General features: G+C 37.3%; 1 protein-coding gene and 1 long non-coding RNA gene across 5 annotated transcripts in view; one reads left to right on the forward strand and one right to left on the reverse strand.

Moving 5' to 3' along the window:
- The window catches only part of RNGTT (RNA guanylyltransferase and 5'-phosphatase), a 135,789-nt gene that overhangs the window by 85,499 nt on the left and 26,460 nt on the right, over positions 1-23,830 (reverse strand). For 3 of the 4 annotated variants that reach the window (XM_083373633.1, XM_083373635.1, XM_083373632.1), the window contains exons 7-10: positions 13,477-13,586; positions 10,966-11,067; positions 3,720-3,855; positions 38-109 (exon numbers count right to left, since the gene is read on the reverse strand). In XM_083373633.1, coding sequence (XP_083229759.1) covers positions 38-109; positions 3,720-3,855; positions 10,966-11,067; positions 13,477-13,586 — 420 coding nt within the window. The remainder of the gene's footprint in view (positions 1-37; positions 110-3,719; positions 3,856-10,965; positions 11,068-13,476; positions 13,587-23,830) is intronic. The other variant, XM_083373634.1, reaches the window with a different exon arrangement.
- LOC310646920 lies at positions 5,506-22,562 on the forward strand. Its single transcript, XR_014493788.1, has 3 exons — positions 5,506-7,099; positions 11,598-11,726; positions 22,512-22,562. It is a non-coding gene; the product is annotated as an uncharacterized lncRNA (long non-coding RNA).

The following is a 23,830-nucleotide window of genomic DNA, read 5'->3' on the forward strand; positions in this document are numbered from 1 at the left end:
ATAGTCAACTGGAATAATCAAAATACAACATACTTACACTGAATTTTATTATGTCATATATCAAGTACCGAGGAACAACTTGACCATTTACCTTGTCAATTATCATTTCCTTAAAAAGAAAAGCAAAACAGTATTTTAATATTCATTCAACAATGTTGGCAACAGTTAAACAATTGATTTAAACTAAAGATTATTTTATGATTTCCACAACTGATTTTAACTAAAACATTCTTTTATACTGGACACTGTTTTCAACATGGTTGATTTGGCTTATTTTTGTCTTTTGTCAAAACCAAGAAGGCAACTGAAAGAGATGAGTGGGGATAAAATGGAATAATGTAGCAGCTTTCTTAGAATTTTATCATTTTTTATATTCAAGGATGCAATTTACAATATCAACATTTTAGGAATAATTTTTGTAAAGCAGACCCATTTATAATTCCTGTTCATAATCCCTTTCAGAAAATAACTGAAACTAGGAACCCGTATGATTATACCAAGATATTGTCATTCTGAGGCAAAGCTACAGCCAGCCGTACATTCACCTGAATAGCAGATTCTTCCTTTCATTAACATGAAATCAATCAAATTCAGGAACTGCGATGTTATTGTGCTAAAGGCAATAACTATTATGTGCCACGATGCAGTATCTGACTCTGACCTTGAATCTGATTATGTTGCTCCTGTCTGTGCTTCAGGATTGTTAGCCCCAGGAATCAGTAAGCTAGAATGCAATGGAGGCTGAGGAGCCATAGACATCTCCTGTTCCACTAGAACAGACAGATGACTAAGCACAACTCCCTCACACCAAAGTTCTACGTTTAGATGTACACCCAGTCAAGCAGAGCAACAGTGCTTGATGAGGCTCTTCACTAAGCAAAAGGTGAGGCATGAGTAATTGCAGACAGCTGTCTGCAGAGAGATTTAGATAGCATCTTTGCAGTCTTTGTTGGAGACAACCATCTGGCTTCCCAGCTCATGACTCTTGTTCCTGTTTCTTGTTTGTGACCCCTTGACTGGCTAATTTGGCTTACTGTGACTCTTTGGAAGTATTGGAATAGGCCACAGGTCTGCAACCCGCGGCTCCGGAGCCGCATGCGGCTCTTTCAGCCGTCTCCTGCGGCTCCCAGTCCTCTGCCATGTGCAGTCCAAAAAAAAAAAAAGGTGGGACTAAAAAAGTTCAACCAATCAATTCAAATATGCAGAGTAGGTGCCTATCTCGCCTTGGCTCCACTCTTGTCAAACCCTGTTCTGCACATGCCCGCATGTATGCGCATGTGCACACATTTTTTGTGGCTCCCAGTTTTTCCTTTTGTGAGGGAACCGGTTCCGAGTGGCTCTTTCACTGTTTCAGGTTGCTGACCCCTGGAATTGGCTATTGCTTTTTGGACTCTAATGACACTTTTCAGGCAAGCACTCTCCAGTAGGCATTTGAATTACATTTCAGTCTGTTATTTATTTCAACCAGAGTAAATACTTCAAGTTCTGAGTGCTGTATCTGTGTGTGCCTATAGCTTTGAAAGAGAACAATAAGTGAGAACAACAGTAGTTCCTGTGAAGATTTCTGTTTTCCCTATTGTGTTGCTAAGGAAATAAAAAAATAACTCTGGGAGGGGAGAATTGTGTAGGTTTATTCAAAGTGATGCGCTGAACTGCCAATAAAGGAGTCTGAAGAACTAATAGATTTAGTTGCAAAGTGATTACATTTAACAAGCACCTTGGTATTTTAAGCTGTGGGCATTTAGAACTATTCCTGACCTTGAATATGGTTTTCAAGGTACTAAATAAAAACAGCTTTTATTCAGACCAATATTAAAGGAGCCTATGACTTCTGTTGAGACTTATTCTTGTGCTGCAACAGCTAATATGCCCTCTGATTTATTCTTAAATGTCTGTTAATTTGTTATTTTGGTCTTTTTTTTAATCTTCCAGGTTTAGATGAAGAAAAACTTTACTTTTGAAAGAAAAACCTCTCACACTGCACTGAAGTCATTGGTCCTGGGAAGAGATAGAGCAGCAAATCTGAAAAAGATATTGCGTGTCATTGGATTGAAAGTTATGGGTTGGGTAAGGGAACTCATTACTGCCAGTTTAAATAAACCCAAGTGTGAAATTATATAAAGTGATGGTGATTAAAGATTTTAAAAGATATATCATGATTCATTTCTTTCTCCATAACCACCATGACCATCATTGTGGTTTTACTGTAGGGACAAAATGAAGGAAAATGCCCATTTGAATTGCCCTGAGCTCCTGGACAAAAGGCAGAATATAGGTTAAATGAACAAACATGCCTAAAATACTCAAGCATTAAATCAGCTCAAGGAATGATCTGTTGACATGTTGCTCTAACAGCAAGGCATTTTTGTAAAGTTCCATAGTAAAATAAATATAGTAGGATCTCTTGCCTAGGACCAATTTTAGCCCTTTTCATTGGTGACTAGCATGACAGAGACACATTTCACTATTAATGATTTATTACAACTTGTAGCATAAAGAAAACTTGCTTTGTAGTGCAATTTTTTATAAAATGATGTACTGCTGAAACTTGCCACCAGACAAATTCTCTAGAATCTGTAAAGTTACTTCAAATAGGCTGGAAATGTGAGCATGAAGGGACATTTTAACATGTTTGGTGTATATGAATAAAAGCCAAAATATTCTGGATACAAATGCATACATGCATAATTCAGAAGATTCTAAAGATTAAAATACAACTAAACCAGATTCTGCATGGAACATGCGGAGATGGCTAAATTAACTTCTTTGATTGGAGACAAAACATCTACATTTATAGCTGCCTGGCAACCCTATGCAGACTTTTTGCATGAAATGGGGGGAAAATGCACTTATGGTTTGTGGTTTTGATGATTAGGAAAAAAACTGTATTATAGAAAAAGTGCACTTTTTCTTTCCTTTGTAATCAGACAGCAAGAATTAATTTTGTAATTTTGTATTTACTAGAAGCCACGATGGCACAGTGGTTAGAATGCAGTATTGCAGGCTAACTCTGCTGACTGCCAGGAGTTCAATCCTGACCAGTTTAAGATTGACACAGCCTTCTATCCTTCTGAGGTCAGTAAAATGAGGACCCAAATTGTTGGGACCAATATGCTGACTCTGTAAACAGCTCAGAGAGTGCTGTAAAGGGCTATGGGGCAGTATATAAGTCTAAGTGCTGGGTCTAAGTGTTCTTGCTGCAGAAGAAAATGGAAGCTTCTTTTTTCTGCTCTCTTTCTGCACTTTTTTCTTTCCTTTCTCCTTTAATTCCTTATTAGTTTGTGCATGAATGTTTTTTGTAAAACGTTTAATAAAATTTCTTCAAAACAAAACAATGTTGATTGATGCATTTACGTGCTATTTCACCAAAGATCACTGCAATCTTAGGTTAAGATAAAGTGATAATTTGTTCAGCTGTGGAATGATGATACCAGCAAAAACAAGGAGCTATTTCTATTAAAATTTCTCACTTTTAATGGTTCTCTGATAAGATCCAGCTCTGGAACTTGGGAGTAGCAACAATAACATAAAGACATTATTACAGTGTGGATGTTAGAAACCAATCCTAAGGACACATATTTGGTAAATAGCAATTTATTTTGTGAATCCTAGGAGACTGCCCTAGTAGGGTAGTATTTGCATTTCACCATTACAGTAATCACTACAAAATTCAATACTGAATTTAAGAAAAGCATGATTCTGCAAAGAAAACCTCTTACCCCATCCAAAAGAGTATTTTCTAAATGCACACGTGGATCTTTACGAAACGGAAACTCCAAATTAGACACATGAAACACAGAGTTATCTCTGTCAATCATATAAACTTCATTCTTACCATCAATTAACATCATATACCTAAGGAAAAAAAAGAATGCAATATCAATTAAAGCCCTATTTCCTTCATAATGTTTACTCTATAGTTATTGAATCTCATCCCTCTTAACGAAGTTTCTTTCAAACACAAAGGGGAACTGCTACCATGTTTCCCCGGAAATAAAATTGGGTCTTATTTTTTTTATTATTTTTTTGCCTCCAAAAGAGGCACCAGGTCTTATTTTCTGGGGATGTCTTTTACACTCACCTAAGGCACCAACAACGTGGTCCACTTCTTCTGCGACTGAAGGAGCAGCTTCATTCTGCAGCTTCATTCCAGCCTGCATTTCGCAGTCAGGCCTTTTCGGAAGGCCACTGCAGCAGAGTACCAGCTGCAGTGGCCTTCTGGAAAGGCCTATGACTTAGAAATGAAGGCCTGGCTGCAGAAGATGCCGCAAAAGAAGTGGGCCAGCGAGGAGAGGCCTGGCAGCAAGGTAAGTAAGTGCGAGGCGCATGAGGCAACTCCACACCCCACCCCACTTGATTTTTAGGTGTGTGCCTTGCCCCCAAACTAGGGCTTATATTTAGGGTAGGCCTTACTTTCAGGGAAACACAGTACTTTCAACTCAAACTAAGTTTGAATCTGTGATTTTTAGGAGCATTTATTGTTCATGTAACTTCATTGTACATTTGAAACTACATTAAGGCAAAACAGATATAGATCACTGAAGATTACATCTTGCCACTCTTTAAGCAAGCCAGAACACAATGAATGCTAGAGCATAACTCTTCATGCTCAGACCTGCCTACCGCTTGCTACAAAATAAAATTCAAAAAAAAATACATAAGGTTAATATATAACATTGTTGGAACAAATCTCTTTAATGCAGAAAAGCAAATGTGTCGTTACTTGCATGTATGCATGAATTATTCTGAACCAAAGGAACAGCAGACATGAACTTTAGAGCTAAATACTTGCCAAGAACATCAATAGCAAATCATCTTGGCATACAGTACAAATTTCCTGTTTGTAACTTGATTTGTAATTTTTATGTTCTTGCTACTTATCTAGTATTAATACATATAACTTTTAGACACCACAATATACATATATTTTTACCTGGATGTATTTGTATTATAAACCACATTAACTAAATTGATGTTTCATCTTTTTTATTTAAATAATATTAGTTTTTCTCTTTGGGTTTCTAGAACAATTTTTCGTTTATCTACAAGAATTATATATAGTATCATTAGCTTATAACTGCAAAACAGCAATATTTACAATACTCTTTCCTTATTTTCTAAATAAATTGGGAATTAGCAATTTACAAAAGTAAACATAGTCTCATAAAACACATGAGTTTCAATAAAAGGTTCTGTTAAATAATTAAAAATTGCACATTTAAAGATACATGACTTGAGAAAGTAGGTTCTTCAGATTGCTGTTCATCACCTACTATCAGTCAAAATATCAAAACCAAATATTAGCATTATTTTAAATAATTTCAAAAGAATTTATTTTCTATTTAAAACATTGGTACATTTCACAATTAAGATCCAACTGCTAATAGAAGAATAGCAAAGAATTATTAAAATATTACAGGCTTGCAATAGTTTTTTTTTGTGATGTATACATAGCACATTTTATTCTAAACCTGTCCATAAACTTTCTCACATCCTCATCAAAAACAAACAGCACTTACTCTAGACCACACATATTTATAAAGGCATATTAATGATGTGGATAAAAACTGCAAAATTTCATCAGACTATCAAAGTCTGGGTTCATAACCAAAGTCATAATGTAGCTTTCCCTTAGCAAAGTATAAATTTATAAAGTTGTTGATTATTCATGGCATAATAAGAGATATAAATGCTAGTATACAAGAAAAATCATAAAGCAGGGGTGTCAAACTCGCAACGTCACGTGACGTGTCGCAACATATCATGACTTTTTTTCCACTGCCGGCAATGGGGTGGGCAAGGTTTTGGCATGATGTATCCAGCCCGCAGGCCAGCAGTTTGACACCCCTATCATAAAGCAAGAAAGACCAAAGTTTCTAATATGCATGCCAGTGAAAAGAAATAGCTAAAGTGTTGGAACCAAGACTTCCAATTGTTTTAAACTCAAAGGCAGCCAACATCAAGCTATTATTCATCTTAATTTGCCACACAGATTTATAAAAAATTGAATTCTTTAAAAAGAGATGAAGGTTATAAAAGCAATACTTGAGAAATCAGTCCATTTAATATTACTATATCAGGTTGGTATCTTAAATGCAACATGTTAAATGCAGTAAGTTTAAATATGTTCTGATGGAATGCTAGTATAGTTAGTATAGTATAGTGAAGCAGGACATGACATTCATAGTTAGATGATAGTACTCCAGCACCATGAATCCCTGATCCTTGCAGGAGGTGCAGAAAAATACCATTGGCTAATGATATCAAAGGCTACCAAGCTGCCTGAAAAGCCATGAGGGATATGCTTGTTCATCCTTTGGTCTCCTTACCTGTGGATTATTGCATTCTGCTTTACGTTGGGCTGCTCTAGAAAACCACTTAAAGGTTCTGCAGAATACAGCAGCATTTCTATCTAACATAGAACAACCTTCACGCCAAAAGTCATATGACCCTTTCATCCTGAGGCTTTTTAATTGAGCACTTAAATCCCCCCCCCCGAGGTCTAAGCTAGAATGGGTAGCAGGGATTGTGGGATACTTTGCCAAAGTGTGTGTTCATTTTTCTTGCTTGTTATTCTTTTGTCTAGTTTCAATATTGTAGAAGTCTGTGAGTCAGGATGGAGTTGGATATCCTGGGTTGAAACTTGGAGGCACTTTTTTGTTTTGGTTCAATAATACTGAGGGATTTATTGATTTGATTCCCTAGATTTATGGCTTATTCCAGACATGTCAAACTCGCGACGTCACGTGACATCGCGCAACGTACTGGGACAGTTTTGCCATTGCCGGCAATGGGGTGGGTGTGGCTTCCGGATGACGCCTCCGGCCTGCGGGCCAGGACTTTAACACCCCTGGCTTATTCTGTCCTATAGGTCAGTGTACCACAACCTTTTGGGCATAAGAGACTGATTCTGTGGAGTTTTTTTCCGTAGACCAGAGGGGGAGTGGTTTCGCATGCAGCCTACATCCTGCAGATGAGGCTTCGCTTGTTTACGCACCCTCGTTTCTGGCATGCCGCAACCTGGTGCTGGTCCACGGATCGGGGGTTGGGGACCCCTGCTATAGGTTTCCCTCTTGTTCCCACTGGACAGCCACATTTTGTGAGTACAAGTACCCTGCCTTTTACCATCCTAGAAAGTAATTGGTATCCTGGAACACTGTGTTAGTTTAATAATGAGTGAAAGGAATAAAAGTATTATTCAGAAATTTCTAATGAGTCTAAAGGTTGAAGCAGAAGCCAACTGAAGATCAGAAATAATATTTTATCTAAATATTGACAAGTACAAATGTGAAAAGCAGAAGTTACAAATTGTAAGAGGAAATATCGAAACAACTATAGGAGACGGACTATGGTAACAGAAAATTAGATGGTGAAAGTTAGGATATGGACAAAGGGGCTTCCTGGAACATGGGAAAGACAGTGGTTTTAGGCAGTCCGGAAAGTTTATCGGATTAGGGAAGGGACATTGAGTGCGATAGGGGAGGGGGGAATCTATGTCAGGGATAGGATATAAAAATGTGTCAAACAGCTCTGTAAGGTGTGGCTGAACTCCTGTGTGTGTTTCAGTCCACCAAGCCTTTGCAAATGCTTCTTTTGAAATAAAGCTTTGTTGCTGGAATTCCAAGTGAGTTTGTTTTGTTTTGGATCTTGAGCCATGTTCCAAACAAAATAAAATCTAGTCAAAATGTGGGTATTCTGGATCAATAAAAATCCAGACTCTGAGACTAAGGTTCAGCTTGTTTTTAGCCTGCATTTCCTTTTAAACATCAGAATGTGTTTCTTTGAAAGATCCACTGCAGTTTCGTTCTCTCAGCATTTGGGATATTTGTAAATAAAAAATTTCTTCCATCAAATTCTTTATTTTTGTTTTTTTAATTAATCCTAGCATTATTTTAATTTACACTCTAATAGTTTGAATTCTGAATTCCTCTTTAATTTTCACCATCTATCCTGAGTACTCATTCAAGTAGGAAAGTGGAATATAAATCAAGTATATAAAAGAAAAGATGGAGCAGAAATTATATCAAAAAGTACTAACAATTTACTGGACGATCTGATTACCAAATGTTTTAACATTTTCAACAACAAGGTGTCTCCTTTTCCCTTAAAATAGAGACCTTGTTGATATTAGCGTGTTCAATGAAATCCAGGAATCGGTTCTAGATTATAATCAAACAAAGCAAGCTGCTTTGGATAGCAAAGACAGAATTTTGTTGAAGAAGAATATTCTCCATTTGGTATTGAACACATATTCAGAATCCCCCCTGCCTCCTTGCACTATCTTAAGTTTTAGTATAAATTAGATCTTCATAAACCTAAACTCTTCCCATTCTTGCATTAAAAAGAGAGAGAAAATGAGTACTTAAGGATGTACTAATTTTATAAACTATCAGGAAGCAATTTCATTAACATCACTTCAAAGAAATATTTTATTTTACCTACTACATCCCAGCAATATTTTTGATCTGAGAAAAAAAAAGTTTTATTTACTGGTTTTACCTATCTCTGTGTATTTGAGAAATGCAACCATTCTGATTTTATGCTGAATTACTTAAACCAATAAAAACCCCAATCATCAAAATATTATTTATGCAAGTTAGAAGTTAATCAGGTTCAAATGTAACAACAGATGTTGCACAGAAAAGCAGACTGAGCTAGCATGTTCACATTTGGCTTGTTACAGCTGACAACTATGCACATGTTATTAAAATGCAACAATTATTTTCCAAAACAAAAACAATTTCCTCACGCTATGGAACATTGCCTCTATGTGTCTCTTTTAATAACTTCAGGAAATTACAAGTCTCAAAAGCAAAATTATTGCAATATCCTAACAATTGGATTTCACATAATCGGTTTTGGTCAGTTTGCAAATTTCTACACATAAAATGTAGGATTGCCTCATCATAACTACCATTTATTTCGCAGACTACTAACCTCCTTTTAAAATTATCCATAGCTTTGCTGTCCTAAAGACGAGTGTCTCATTACCTTTGCTATGCTATTCAGGCCTGAACGTTCAATTCTACTCATTAGAAAAAACATCTGCTACAAACATTATTAATGAGGCATGTATCTAGGGACTGGAGAAAGCCACTAACCACCTGGGCTAATTATACTTTTTATTATAAAAGCCAAGAGCACCACATATAGAGAACAAACCTCTCCTCCCTATAATAATTGTCTTACTTGTATAATTTCAATTTTGATAACCTATTTCTTTCAAAGTTATGTTTGTAAAACTATAGCTCCCTTAAGTGTTAAATTTAGAAGCCACCTGACTCCAAAATGACTCTGGGCAGCTTATATTTAAATAGGAAAAAGAAAGAAAGAATTAATCTAAGTATCTGCAAAGACTGTCAACCAATCACTCCGGGTGCCCCAGATATCCTATCCTAGGGCTTGGGAAACTAGACAGCTTTTAACAACTTGTACAATATCCTCAAGGTATCACCCAAATGAACCTCTGGAGGTGTCACAACAGAGAAGGTATACTTCCTGGGTCCCAAATGACAATCCCAGATGTTGGTTCATCTTCAAGTTCTCCTTCTCCATGGTCATCTTGGAAAATATGCATCATAGAACAATCTCTGTTCCTACTCTAACAACAGAGTTTCATTTTTTTTAGTTGACTATCCCTAATTTGTAAAAGATGCATTCCAAATATGCTAACTAGGAAAATCAGCAATTTATCTATTTTTAGTACATTTACACCTATCAATATGATATCAGAAAAAATACTAATGCCAACAGGCAAGATAAAACAAACTTTTTTTCAGCGTTTCTCAGACCGCCCTAAAAATTATCTTTGTACCAAGTTATTAAATGTAAAAGCAAACTAAAAAAAATTGTACGGCTATAACCTTATCAAAAATTTCCAGCAATCAATTCAAAATATCAGAATCTCAACAATCTCAGAATTAGGGCAAAAATATGGAAAGGAGCTTAGCACATTTATCAAATGGTAATCCTACTTTTCAGAAAAGCAGATTAAGGCAAGCTACCTACATAAAGCAGCATTACTTCTTCTAGAGTTTCATCAAAATCACAGATTTTAATACAGAATACAAGACTTCTGCTTAAAGACTATTATTAAATAAGGGGTGCCAAAAGTAAGGCCCCATAGGTAATTTATTATATAAATTATATTAAATGTTTAAATTCATTGCCATTTTCTTCTAAGCATTTCCTTACTCGTTCATTGTGCCTCTGAACGTGCCTAAATTCAGTAACATTTTCTAAAAAAAATCATTAATAAAATGAATAAAACATATTGTGATCAGCCCATGGGACCTGACTTTTGGTATACCCTGTCTACTGGGAAAAATGTACAAATGAAATATTCAACCTTTGTCACTATATTTTATGTTATTCACAGTTGGATGTAATCTTCTTTAAATCATCCTGACTATAGCTGTTTATTTTCTTAACAGGTCAGCTTTCATGTACTTCTGCTCTTAATTTCAGTTAATTTAATTTAATATTTGCATTTGCATTTTTAATAAATGCATTTGAAGGCATTTGTTAAGCACCCACCTGCACACTGACCAAAACAACCAGCACCGAATTGATCTTATGTTGTTCTTCCCCTATCACATTAGTGAATAAAGTTAATTGGGTGTTGCAGCATTTCATATCCCATATTAGTATAATTCATTGGTATGTGTTAAAAGCAAAATGATCCCATTTAAATATATATTTTATCTGTAGACAGACCTTAATAAACACCATAGTATTGATACAATAAAAAAAACCTTCACGGTTAAGACAAAACATACAAATTAAAACACAAGATGAAAAGTATTGGTGTAACACATAAGAAGCAAGCTAAAAATATTCAGACTGAAGATTCTGAAACCACAGAATAAATTTATTAAACTTTAAGGCTATATATAAACTGTACCGATCTAATGTATCAAAATTACTGAAATTACTTCTCTGATTTACATAAGAACTTCAACTTACCGAGTTCCGTCTGCTTTCCAACTTACTTTATATGGCTTTTGCTCTAACAATTTAATATTCTGTTCGTCCATGGAAATAGGTTGTGCCCCAGGGAATCCAGTCCTAGTGAGAGGGGGTGAAAAAGGATCTTAAATAGTACCCAGTACCAACCACTTCTAATCAGTCTTTCATGAATATCAATTTTAGTAGGAGTTTGAATATAGGAATATTTTTAATAAGGTGGACTAAACAATCTTCTTTGCACTGCATTTAACCCACTGCTGTATCTTCATACGATTTCTAAATTAAAGTACTTTTTGTTATGAAGATCATTTAGAACACTGCACGCTATTTAACCCTACATCCTTTTATCTTCAGTTTAACACTGCAATTATAACATTAAAATGTAGGCATTGATACGTTGATAGCTACCACGCATCAGTGTAGAAAAATGAACCGCCAGTTCCTTTAAAAAGCCTGACCCTTTCCTCTGTTTTTCAAATGAATGACTTGCTTTTTTCAGATGTTTTAAGGGCAGAAATAAATATTTTAGAAACAATAATATTTTTGGAGGGGTGCTTCTGGCATTTATGCTTTACATATAGCTAAAAGCCAATTGGGTTTGGGATTTGTTTTATTTTATTTTATTCTAGATAGTGTCAGGCTGCTATAGATTTCAGAGATTCAAAGACAACAACAATTGGACTATATGTAGCCTAATTCAAAAGACTTTGAGGAGGCATGCCAATAAAGAAAGCAAAATGTTATAACATTAAAATAAGGTAAGTCTAAAAAATAACATTACCTATATGTTTCAGAAATATTTCCAGACAACTTGGCTGAAGTACTATGTTTATTGGTAGTGAGAAGGTGACTAATAGTATGCATGAAGGTCTTGGTGCACCATATACCAAGAATCAAAACAAATATATCCAAATAGATATATAGCCTATATCATTCTTATTTAACTAGTACTTTTTATAATACGAACACTGTAGTTCTTACACTCATTCACTCATTGAAATTAAATGACTCCACCCAAGCAGACCACAATCTAATGCCTCACACAACATTCCTTCAATCCAACTCTTCCATCACCTCAAACCCAACCTTTCCGTATGCACAATAAAGGTGAAACATGGACAACCTAGGGGCATCCAAAATTGTGCGTGCTGCTGCATTCTGAACCAGTTGCAACTTCTAAATGTTCTTCAAAGGCAACCCCATATAAATCACATTGCAATACTTCGGCTAGGAGGTAACTACAGCATGAGTGACTCTATGCAAGGTCTCCTGGTCCAGGAAGGACACAAGTAGCACACAAGACAAATCTGTGCAATCAAAGAGGAGCCATGAGTCCTGGAGGGCTCTAAAATTGGGCCCCAGCTCAGTCCAGGGAAGTGCAACCCCATCCAGAATTAAATCACCAGACCTTGGAGAGATAAAAAATTGAAAGCTACTCTGTCTTATCAGAGTTAAGCCAAAATCAGTTTGTCCCCATCCAGACTCTTCTAGCCTCCGGGCACTTGGACAACACTACAACACATCACTTACCTGGCCCAGGGTACAGATGTGTACACACTCAAAGACTCCACTCAAGCAGACCACAATCTAATGCCTCACACAACATTCCTTCAATCCAACTCTTCCATCATCCAAACTCAATCTTTCCTCTTATACCCCATCTCCCCACCCCATTCTTGCTGTCACCTGGGAGTGGAGAAGTCATGCATGCACCCAAAAGGAATGGGCCACAGCCCCCTCTAATACCTACCGTCTCTCACACAAGGGAACCAAAAAGTCTCCAGCCACACTAAACTACCACTTAAACCAAAACCAAGCAAAAAAACTCCTGCCCCATATAAAATCTCAAATCTAAGTGCCAGCGGCCTCCATCCCAAGTCTTTCCCTGTCTGCAAGGGAATCCAGCAAAGTAGTTGCTTTACCATGTAGCCAGTGGGAAAGCAGTTGCAAAACATACAGCAGCTTCCCCACAGCTCTTCTGCCTTCTCCTGCTCCTGTTGCCACAAACTGCCTGGCACCTAGGCCCTCAACTCTACTGGGGACTCCAATAGTCATGATCTTGCAGTCACTGCCACTTCCTCATCCTGTTCCAGCCCAGCCAAGTCTATCTTTAAAATCTCTATAGTTGCATTCCCAAGAAGGTAGGCAAGAGCCAAGTCCTCTGGAGTTTACTCTGAGCCCCTTGTCAACTGAAGCAAAGTACTACTGAGCACCACAACCATTGAAATGAAGAGACCACTGCCCAACACAGTTCCACTTGGTCACTGTCCAGAAAAGCACACCAGCCTCAACTTACTCAATCCACTGTCATTTTGCCAGCTTTCTGTGCCATTGTTGTTGTTGCTGCTGTCACTCATTTTGTTCCTCCTGCTGGCCAAGCAACTGGCACCATTCACAACATCCTCAAACAAAACAAGCCTAACCAAGTAGACATCCACCTTGGTGCCATGATGGAGAAAAGGTATTACAGAATATTCAAACTGCATTTTAAAAATTATATTCACGTACCCTTTCCAGCCACAAAATTGTTGGCATTTAAGTTGGATTTCTCCTAACCTTGGTTGAGTTGTTACTTGAATTACACGTTTAACTGATATTCCTTCCAAAAACACAGCACCCTAAAATGTAAAAAAAAAACATAACAATTTTAGAATACTATCAGCAACACTCAGAATATTTCAAATTTGATTAACATTTCAACTTTTAGTGAATTTAATTTTAAACTTAGAATTGATTTATTAGATTATGTGCCATCAAATCAGTGTCAACTCTTAGCAAACACATAGATTTTCTCCATGAGGATCTGCCCTAATCTGATCTTCAGATCTATGAATAGCGTATCCATCACCACTTTCACTGAGCCCATCCAGCTTGCAAACTTAGATTTTTTCTTTCTTTTAATGACCCTGTAATCCCTTGCATCAGGATGGAATTGCGAAGACCGAATGGAGCTGAGCATTTACTGGCCAGAAGGCCTTCCTGATGCCTACACGGAGCTCACAGAAGATATTTCTCTTTGCGCCCAGAGACAGAAATATCTGCTGCTACCTAGGATCAAACTCACAGCCTCCTGATTGTGAGGCAAGAGAGCTACACCTCTGGGTCACCAAGCCGCTCAGCTTGCAAAGTTAGAATAAGAGAAAGAAATTAAGAAATACAATAAATGTCTGCCATCCCTTCACTGGTAATGCATGATTTAATCAAAACCTAATCTTCTATCAAATTCCAATGCATAATTTATAGAAGCCACTATCATAACATGATCATTAAACATAACCATAGGGATAAAAGACTGTAATAGCTACTAATTGTTATGGCTCAAACTGAAAGTCTAGGATCAGAAGCAACAATCTAAAGACACAGGGAAAGTTGCTTGCTCAAAGTAATAAAAAATTTCTTTCTGAGAAGATTACTAAATGCAAAAGAAAAAAAGATGCAAATTTGAAGAATTAAAAAGAACTGGAACAATGGAAATAATTAAATGGGAATTAGAGAAACAATGTGTAATTTATTAGAAGCCAACAGGCATCATCTTAATCTCAAAATTAAATTAGCCACGATATTCTGTCAGCCTGAGCTTCAATGACAGAAATGTTCAATTCCGTTTGTGTCTGGACTGATTACCATCCTTACCACCATCAGACAATAATAAAAAAAAGAGAGTTGGGTAAATTATAGGTAGTCCTTTATTTACAACCGTAATCGAGCCTGGCAATTATGGTCTTAAGTTGTGAGGTCGCAAAGTGTGACTGGACCCATTTTTACAACCTTAAACAAACTTATTGTTTGCTATGGTTTTGTAAATCAAAGCCACCTAGCCACATAAATGTGGACTGGTTGCCCAAAATATGGTCACATGACTACAGGGAAGGAATTTGACATTGGAATGGGTTAGGTCCACTTTGGGAGGTCTGCTATAACTTAAAATGATCTCTAAGCAGCTGGTCAGAACTACCTCTATCCACATGAAGTTTGAATTATCCACTATGAACAATGTTTTAATTCAAATAGCATTGACCTAGAAATTCAAAAGTTATACTTAGTATAAATCTTAGTAAATGACATCTTTAACCCTTGAACATGTTATAAGTATATAAAACTATTGTACAGGGTTTTATACTGTATGGTATATAGATTTTAATTATATTTATTTTTCTTGGATTTTGACTTATTATACACCACCAGAGCAATTATGTTCAAGCTGAGCAGCCTCATTCATTCATTCATTCATTCAATAAATATAATGGGAAAAGATATCTTAGCTTCTATTTATTCAGCCATTTTATTTTCCATCTTGTTTTGAATCTTGTTGAGGGGGGCATCACTGAGATGAAACTGCCACACACTAAATCAGACATTTAAAAAATGAAGCCACTAAACATGGCATTTAATCAACAAGCACAGAGCCAGGAAAAATAAGGAACTATGATTTAAGATGCAGCCAAATCATAAATTTGTCAAAATATTTAAAAGACACAAGGGAAGGAAGCCATTTTATAATCTGAGACAAGAGTGTGTCAGGACAAAGGTAGCTCTCTCCGTTTACCATTCAGCATACTTACATGCTTGAACAAGTTATTTAGAGCAGTTTCCTTTGCTAACCCGAATAAATGAAGTCCTTCAGATTAATCATCAATGCAATGGGCATGAATTTGGGCAGACTCAGGGAGACAGTGGATGACAGGAGGTCTGGCATGTCCACTATGATGTCTTTTGTTTAAAGGAGATAAAACATTGTAATTAAACTCAGAAATCAATGGAAGCACTAGATAAAACTCTTATCACCTTTTAAGTAGTCAAACACTTTTCAAAAACAGCTACAGGTTGGCTGGGCTCAACAGACTATCTGTTGAATCACAACTGAGTAACATTAGGTAACAAACCATGGCTTACAAACCCCAACATATTAAGTGAAAACCAAATAAACCATACAAAAGCCTAGCTAGCACTACCTTGAAATTAAGTCTCCAGGTTGTTATAAGGTAACTTTTCATCAACTGTACTCAGATCACTTTTCACTATCTAATATAACAATAATATAATTCACCAATTCCACCAGAAAATAATTCTATAGATTCTTGCAGGAACAAATGATGAAAGAACAGTTTATGTTGGCCTAGTTAATGATAAATAATAAGTGAATTTAATGACAGTTTTGCCTAATTACAGCAAACTTTCAAGAGGATTTCCTTTAATTTTGATCCTCAATAAAAGGATCAAGGTAAAGACATGAACACAAAATAGAAAATACTGACTGGGTTTACATATTTTGCTAAACTAAAACCAAATTATTTTAGTTTAGTTCAGTTAATTCTAGCAAGAAAGTTGCAACTCAACCTTTTCATAAAACATGATTAAGGCAAATAGATATATCACTTATTGCAGATTTGTCTGAATAAGATTTCTCTTGATGACAATTGTGGATTGATTTCTGTAAAGGTATGGAATGACTAGTAAGCCTTGATACACAACAGGATGCAAAGTTATGTAACTGAAATCAGTATCTCTAGCTAGAGATTCTTGTTTGAGTTAATGCTCTTTTCAGCATACATCACTCAGGATGAAAAATTGCTATCATGAAAGAATCTTAATAGAAAAATAACAGAAAATGGGAAAAACCCAATCTTAATTTAAAAAAGAAAAAAGAAACTAGCAACTAATCAAATGAACAGCAAGGCTATTTCTGGCCCGCGAATCTGGGCATGTAGCACTCAAACTGGGATTAGGTGCATGCTGCCATGTCACCATAAGGGCAGCTCCACAGGAGGTAGAGGCTTTTCGTACCAAAGTGGTATGGGAGCTAGTTGTGTTCTGTTGGCTGTGCTTTGTAGATGCTGTACAGAATGGAGGCAAACATGGCTTATTCTGCAGCCAACTCTCCGGAAGCAACAGAAGGACATGTTAATAAAAACTGCTCTGCCCTAGTTATGCATCTTCCAACCCAGGTTTGCTCACGTTTTAAAGCAACATACCACTACTAAAATTACACATCCCCAGCATCAAGTAAAAGGGGAGTGCTATGGAGGTGGGGGCTAAGCATTTTCAAGAACAGCCCTGCAAGGAGACAGGGATTGGTGCATATCATCCTTTGGATCTGAATTTCGGTCCTGGGGAGTTGTGCATATGGAGTGCTGAGTCAGGCTGGCAGGGAGGGCGGATTGTTGATGTGGGGAAGATAGGAATTCACAACAGGTTGGATAGGAGTGGAATACTGAGATGCATCAAGTTTGGTGGAATAGTGCTCTGGAAACAAAAGTGGCAGGAGCAGCCAAAACTGGGCAATTTATTTATCATCTAGTTTCAACCTTTAGCTACCAATCACAGAATCAACCGCTAATTACAGGGATGGCTAGAATGCTTGTTTATTCACTTATCATTTATTTATTAATAAAATATTTATGCCACGCAACAGCTCTGGGCAGCCTGACATGAACAAGAAGTATAAAGTCAAGAATAAAACCTAATGAAGAATCTCCCAGAAAGAACAACAAACAAACTGTATCTCCCACCAGAATAGGCATAAAGTCCCACCTGAGACTGGATTGTGTGAAAATGTGAAACTAACTTGAAGTTGCCATCACCTAAAAATAGAGGTGGCATTAGTGCAGAGAGGACAAAAGGCAAAACATCTTTCAAGAGAAAGATAACAATCAACATGTTACCAAAGGAGCACACAGAAAAAACTCATAAACCCGTCAACAGCTACCACACTTATGAATCAACAAAGCAAGAATTTTAAAGGATAAAAGGGGCCCTAAAACCCATTTTTCTTGCAGTTGTTCTGGATGAAGACTTGGTGGTTTCCATCTATCTAGCTAGTATATGGACAGCCTAGTTGAGAAATGCATTGGTTACCAGATAGTCATTTGTGTGTGAGAGACAGCAGGAGAATCGAGTGAAACTTAGCTGAAACTCTGAATTCATCAAGTCTCCATGTATTCCATCACAACTTTTATGTATCCCACTGTTCAGTTTATTTGCTTGTGTTTATAAATATTTCCTGGCGGTTAATCAGAGTTGCGTTGTTTCATATACTCTTGAGCAGGGCTCTTCAAATTGGCCCTTTTTATGACTTGTGCACTTCAACGCCCAGAATTCCTCAGCCAGGCACGCAGGCTGAGGAATTCTGGGAGTTGAAGTCCACAAGTCATAAAAGGGCCAAGTTTGAAGAGCCCTGCTCTAGACCCACCTATCTAGAAAAGCCAGGTAGAGAGCAGGACAGGACTACGAAATCTGCAGGTCCAACAAGCTATGTGTACAAGTGAATATCATAAGACTAACCTGGATACACATGTAACGTACCCAACCATACTAGCCCACATTTTTCTGGGGAAAGAGACATGTTTTCAATTCTCTTTTATAGTCTGGTAAGCTAACGGCCACACAAATCTTCAGGGGATGCAGTTTCAGAGGACAGGCATGATAATAGAGAAGGCCTGTTGCCTGAGTCCTATTAGAAGGTATTGTTAATCAATAGGACAAGCAGCACATTTAACTGCACCCAGAAGTCAACCGGTAACCAATGCATTTCACAAAACATGGGGGCTAAAAGGGCATGCCCATTACTGTTCATGCTGCTGGGTTCTAAACCAGCTGTAGCTTTTGAAGAGTTTACAAGCCCCACATACACCATATTGCAATCATCCTTCCATGAGATGAAAAACGTCATGAGTGATCATACGAAGGACTTCTGAGTCCAGGAAAGGGTGCATTTGGTACACAAAATCATCTGTTGAAAGGCATTCTGCCACGCTGTCTTTCAAACAGAAGCTGCGAGTCCCAAAGGATCTTAGATTGTGCAGCAGACCAAATGAAGTAGCATGAGTCCTTTCTAGATCAAAGATAAAAGATCTGTAGCACCAGGTGGCCTAAGGACACACAGCCATTCAACCTTGTCAGGTTAAGCCTAAGCTTCTTCCTTCCCATTCCAACATTCAACTTCCTCCAGGAAGCGCATATGGCTTTAATGTTATCATTTGGGTTTGCCTAGGGCAGGGGTAGGCAACCCTGGCTCTTTTATGATTTGTGGACTTCAACACCCAGAATTCCTGAACCAGCCATGCTGACTCAAGAATTCTGGGAGTTGAAGTCTACAAGTCATAAAAGAGCCAAGGTTGCCTACCCCTGGCCTAGGGTCAAGATATATACCTTAAGAGGTACCAGCATATTTCTGATATAACAGATGACCTGATTCAGAGACTTCATGTAAATGTTAAACAAGAAATTTAACTGTTCATCAAGGCTTGAAATTCCACAGAAATTACAACCATCAGACTCAACCTCTCTCTTCCAACCAACATCAACTGGACTGACCATGGAGAAAGGAGATCCATCACTTCATACAGTCAGTCCAGAAGTGTACCATAATCAGTGGTACTAAAAGCTGCTAAGAGATCAAGAAGAACCAGGATTGTTGCACTCCCACGATTCCAGTTCCATTACAACAGGGATGTCAAACTGCCGGCCTTACGGCCGGATGCATCATCTGGAAGCTGCGCCCACCCCATTGCTGGCAATGGCAAAACAGTCCCGATACGTCTCGCAACGTCACGTGACATCGCCAGTTTGACATGTCTGCATTACAACATCAAACAGTATCTCAATATTATGTGCCAACCTGAACTTAGCCATATATTTTGCTAATATAACTAAAGTCAACTTATATAAGTATAATGAGCAACTCTTTCCAGAAACAGAGTTATAGAAATATATAAAATCACTCCTAGCTACAGTTCCCTCTAAAGCAGACATGTCAAACTCACGACGTCACATGATGTCGCGCGACGTATCAGGACTGTTTTGCCATTGCTGGCAGTGGGGTAGGGCGCGGCTTCTGTGTGACACATCCGGCCCGTGGGCTGGCAGTCTGACACCCCTGCACTAAAGTATCTCATAGCATTTCCACCCAATTAGCCTAGATCTAGAAATGCCTGGAACTGGTTATCATAACAATTTTTATCTCCAGGCTAAAGCTGCACAAATGGAACAGCATCCATAAAAATAAGACAGCTGCCAAAGCCCTCCTTGGATCTAGGATGTCAGCAATTACTGTCTACTCACAAATATTTTCTTTTCGAAACAAGAACTGAAAAGGATAGTGTCTAGACACTTGCAGACTTTTCAGAGGATACCAAATCATCCTGACCCTTTTAAGTCCGAGTTCTTGTTTCAAGAATCAGCCACAGTAGCTCTGATTGATGGCTTCTGCCAGAAAGACATACAGGGTGACTCTTTTGAGTCTACTTGATCTATTGGTTCTCTTAGCAGCTTTTTGCCACTTGCAGGGATGGTCTCAGAGAACGGCACTAAGGGACCATGCTGCCTCCTTGTCAATTTTGCTACAGGTTACATACAATGTTTTCTTCGATTCCCCAATACTATTTAACAACTATATGAAACTGCTGGGTACAGTCATCAATCCACTTCTCTGAAACATCTGAATCTGGAAAGGATACATATATTCTGAACCAGCATCTAGATACAGTAATATGAGTTATTAAACTCTTGTCTGAATCTTGTCAAGATACAGGACTTACAGACAGACAGACAGACAGACAGACAGACAGCTCCTACATACACGTAGAGCAAATGGGATTGCACTACCTCAGGGGGGAAAAAGGCTAGAGTTAGGCTTATTTGAGATGGGGTTTCCATGAATCACTGTCATCAAATGCTCAAAGCAGCTTCATCTAGTACAGAAACCTCCCTTTTTGCTAGATGGAGACAGCTGGCTGCTATTGTTCATGCCCTACTAATTGCATTATTGTAATGAGCTGTAGTGGGTAACCCTTGAATAGGGTTTAAAACTGCACTCTGTGCAAAATACAGCAACACAGTGAAGCAACTGCAAAGGCTGCCAATTGGCTACTCAGCAAGGTCCAAAGTTCTGATTATGATTTTACAGCAAGGGTCCCCAACCTCCAGTCTGCGGACCAGTACCGGGCCACGGCATACCAGCAACCAGTCTGCACAAATAAGCAAAGCCCCATCTGTGAGATGAAGGTAGCACACAAAACCATGCACCCTCCAGTCTATGGAAAAACCTTTCTCCATAGAACCACTCCCTGGTGACCAAAAGATTGGGGATCTCTGATTTACAGTACAGCCATCAAACAGATCAGACCTGGTCAACCATTGAGATGGACAGGGGGGAACTTGCTGTCTGTGCTGAAAGCTGAAAAATACTCTTTACTACTTACTTGTGGTCATAGTGGTTTGATCAAAAAAGTATGTGGTTCTAAAGAAAATTTAGCACTTCATCTGTAACTCACAAACAAAGTTCCCCAAAGGTCTTACTTCAAGAGCTGTTAAATCTTTAAAAACAAGTATTTTCTGATAAAATAATAAGCAAGACCGCCAAAGAAGCCTGGACATTTTTCATTCAGTCAATCAAGTAAATGAATTATTTTTTTCTTCTGCCAAATCACTGCAAATTTCTTTGGTAAGTCCTCAGAGAGCTCAGCCAATAAAAATCCTAGACAAACATGGGAGGAACATTTCAAAAACTTGCAGGCAGATCCTGACATGACATGAATAGGGATTATCCGATTATGAATAACTGTCCAGTACGCTATCGGTTTCCTTGATAGAGGTGGATAAACTGGTAAGAGTCTCTAAGCATGTAGAAGGAAGCATCTGGTGAATTTGTCCTACCTGAAATAATGAAAATGAGCCCAGATTGATGGGCCCCTTTGTTAATTTCTTTGTTAATCTTAAAAAAAAATTTATTTAACATATAGTTGAAACCATAACAAAGAGAAAGAGGAAAATGAAATAAAAGAAAAAATAGATTTACAAGCTATAAAAAATTGAAAGAATTTTCAATGTGACATTAGTTTAGTACTCATATAAAGCTGATCTTACATTAATTTATTATTAATCAGAGAAAGCATGTTATAATTAAAATACGACATTTTAAAGTCTTACATTAAGAAACACCCAAACTTTGGATGTGGCATAAGTTCATGCACTGTGTTGTTCTCTATAAATGGTTTCCAGATTAAATTAAATTCAGTTATCAGACTTGTTTTTAACTACAAAGTTATTTTTTGACAATAATGCATATTCCCACAGCTACTTTGCTACTGTTCTAAAAAAAAGGAATTATGTGTAATTTCTAGTAAGAGGGATAAAGTATCAAAGCAGCTGTACAACACCAACTGTGTATGTTTTGTAGGAATATTAATGCTTAGTACTGCAGCAAAATAACTGGCAGAAAATATATTCAAAATTTGGTTCATTCTAGGATGAATCACCTTCCAGGATCGTTGAGCTTTATGACATTGCCACCGAGTCTAAAAAGAAATGATCCATCCTGATTATTGCATTTACAGCAGAATCTGAATGATCGATTTTGGCAATCAACAGTGGTATAATATAGCAATAAAAAAAATAATCTTGCACCAAGGTCTAATAGTTATAGTAAATTTTAATAACTATCTTCTACTGTTATTCACCTGGTTTCATTATCAATTGTTCTGTATCTATTCTGTATCTATTTAAATTCTGTATCTATTTAATTCTACATTCTTTAATTTGTTTAGTTTTGAATCATATTCCAGTAACAAAACACATGAACAATAAGCCCAGCAGGTATGTTGAAGTTTTGTTACAAACTTTTCAAGTTTTGTTAGGTCTCTAAGAGTTCACCCTGTTTCTGTCATTCGTTTCAAACTATTCTACTTGTTTGAAGATAATGGAACAAATAGGGTTATTTCTGACTATTATTAAGAGAATGTCTCAGAAAATGTCATCTTCGATTTATTAAAGACCTTTCCAAATTATCAAAAGGTATCTTTGCATCAAGAAAAATCATATCAGCTTTTTTATTTTTCTGATTAATATTATCAACGTCATTCAAAATATACCTCATACTATTTTTCATGTTTCTTTGGGACAAATCAAGTCTGATCTTATTCACTTTCACTGACCAAATAAGACACATCACCAAAGATTTTTATTTATTTTTGGTGGGAGGGTAGTCAATATTTATTACCAATACACAAAAAGTTAACAAGAGTTTGGGTAACTATAAACTGGTTAGGCTTTTAACTATAGTAAGCAAATTATGAAATTATATGCTAAACACATAAATCAAAATTTCCAATATTAGATGGACCTTAATTGTATAACTATAGATAAACAAGAAGGGACGCGGTGGCTCAGTGGGTTAGGACGCTGAGCTTGTCGACCAGATGGTCGGCAGTTTAGCGGGTCGAATCCCGAGTGCTGCGTAACAGAATGAGCGCCTGTTACTAGTCCCAGCTTCTGCCAACCTAGCAGTTCGAAAGCATGTAAAAATGCAAGTAGAAAAATAGGGACCACTCCGGTGGGAAGGTAACAGCGTTCCGTGCACCTTTGGTATCTAGTCATGCCAGCCACATGACCACGGAGACGTCCTCGGACAAACGCTGGCTCTTCAGCTTTGAAACGGAGATGAGCACCAGCCCCTACAGTCAGAAACGACTAGCACGTGTGTGCGGGGGAACCTTTACCTTTACCTTTAGATAAACAAGATTTAGAACAGGACATGAAACCTTATATCACACTGTTACACTGCATCATTTAATACAAAAAGTTATGCTTAAACTGAAGTCTGCCATCTATCTAACCTCTATGTGGCTTTCCTTGATTTCAAATTTGCCTCTGAATCTATATCCAGCACCATCGTATTGGAAAACTTTAAAAATGCATCAATTTATAGGATTTATTTTTCCTGATTCAGAAGTTTAAAATATCTTTAAGAATGAGTTGCAATCTACAACAACTGCTCTAAAAATAATAAAAAGAGAAAGGAGCAAGTCAGTGATGTGTTTTGGCTCCTGTCCTATTTAATTCTGTATTAATTCCATGGCAAACATTT

This window comes from Vipera ursinii, assembly GCF_947247035.1.
Source record: "Vipera ursinii genome assembly, chromosome: 1".
Classification (NCBI taxonomy): domain Eukaryota; kingdom Metazoa; phylum Chordata; class Lepidosauria; order Squamata; family Viperidae; genus Vipera; species Vipera ursinii.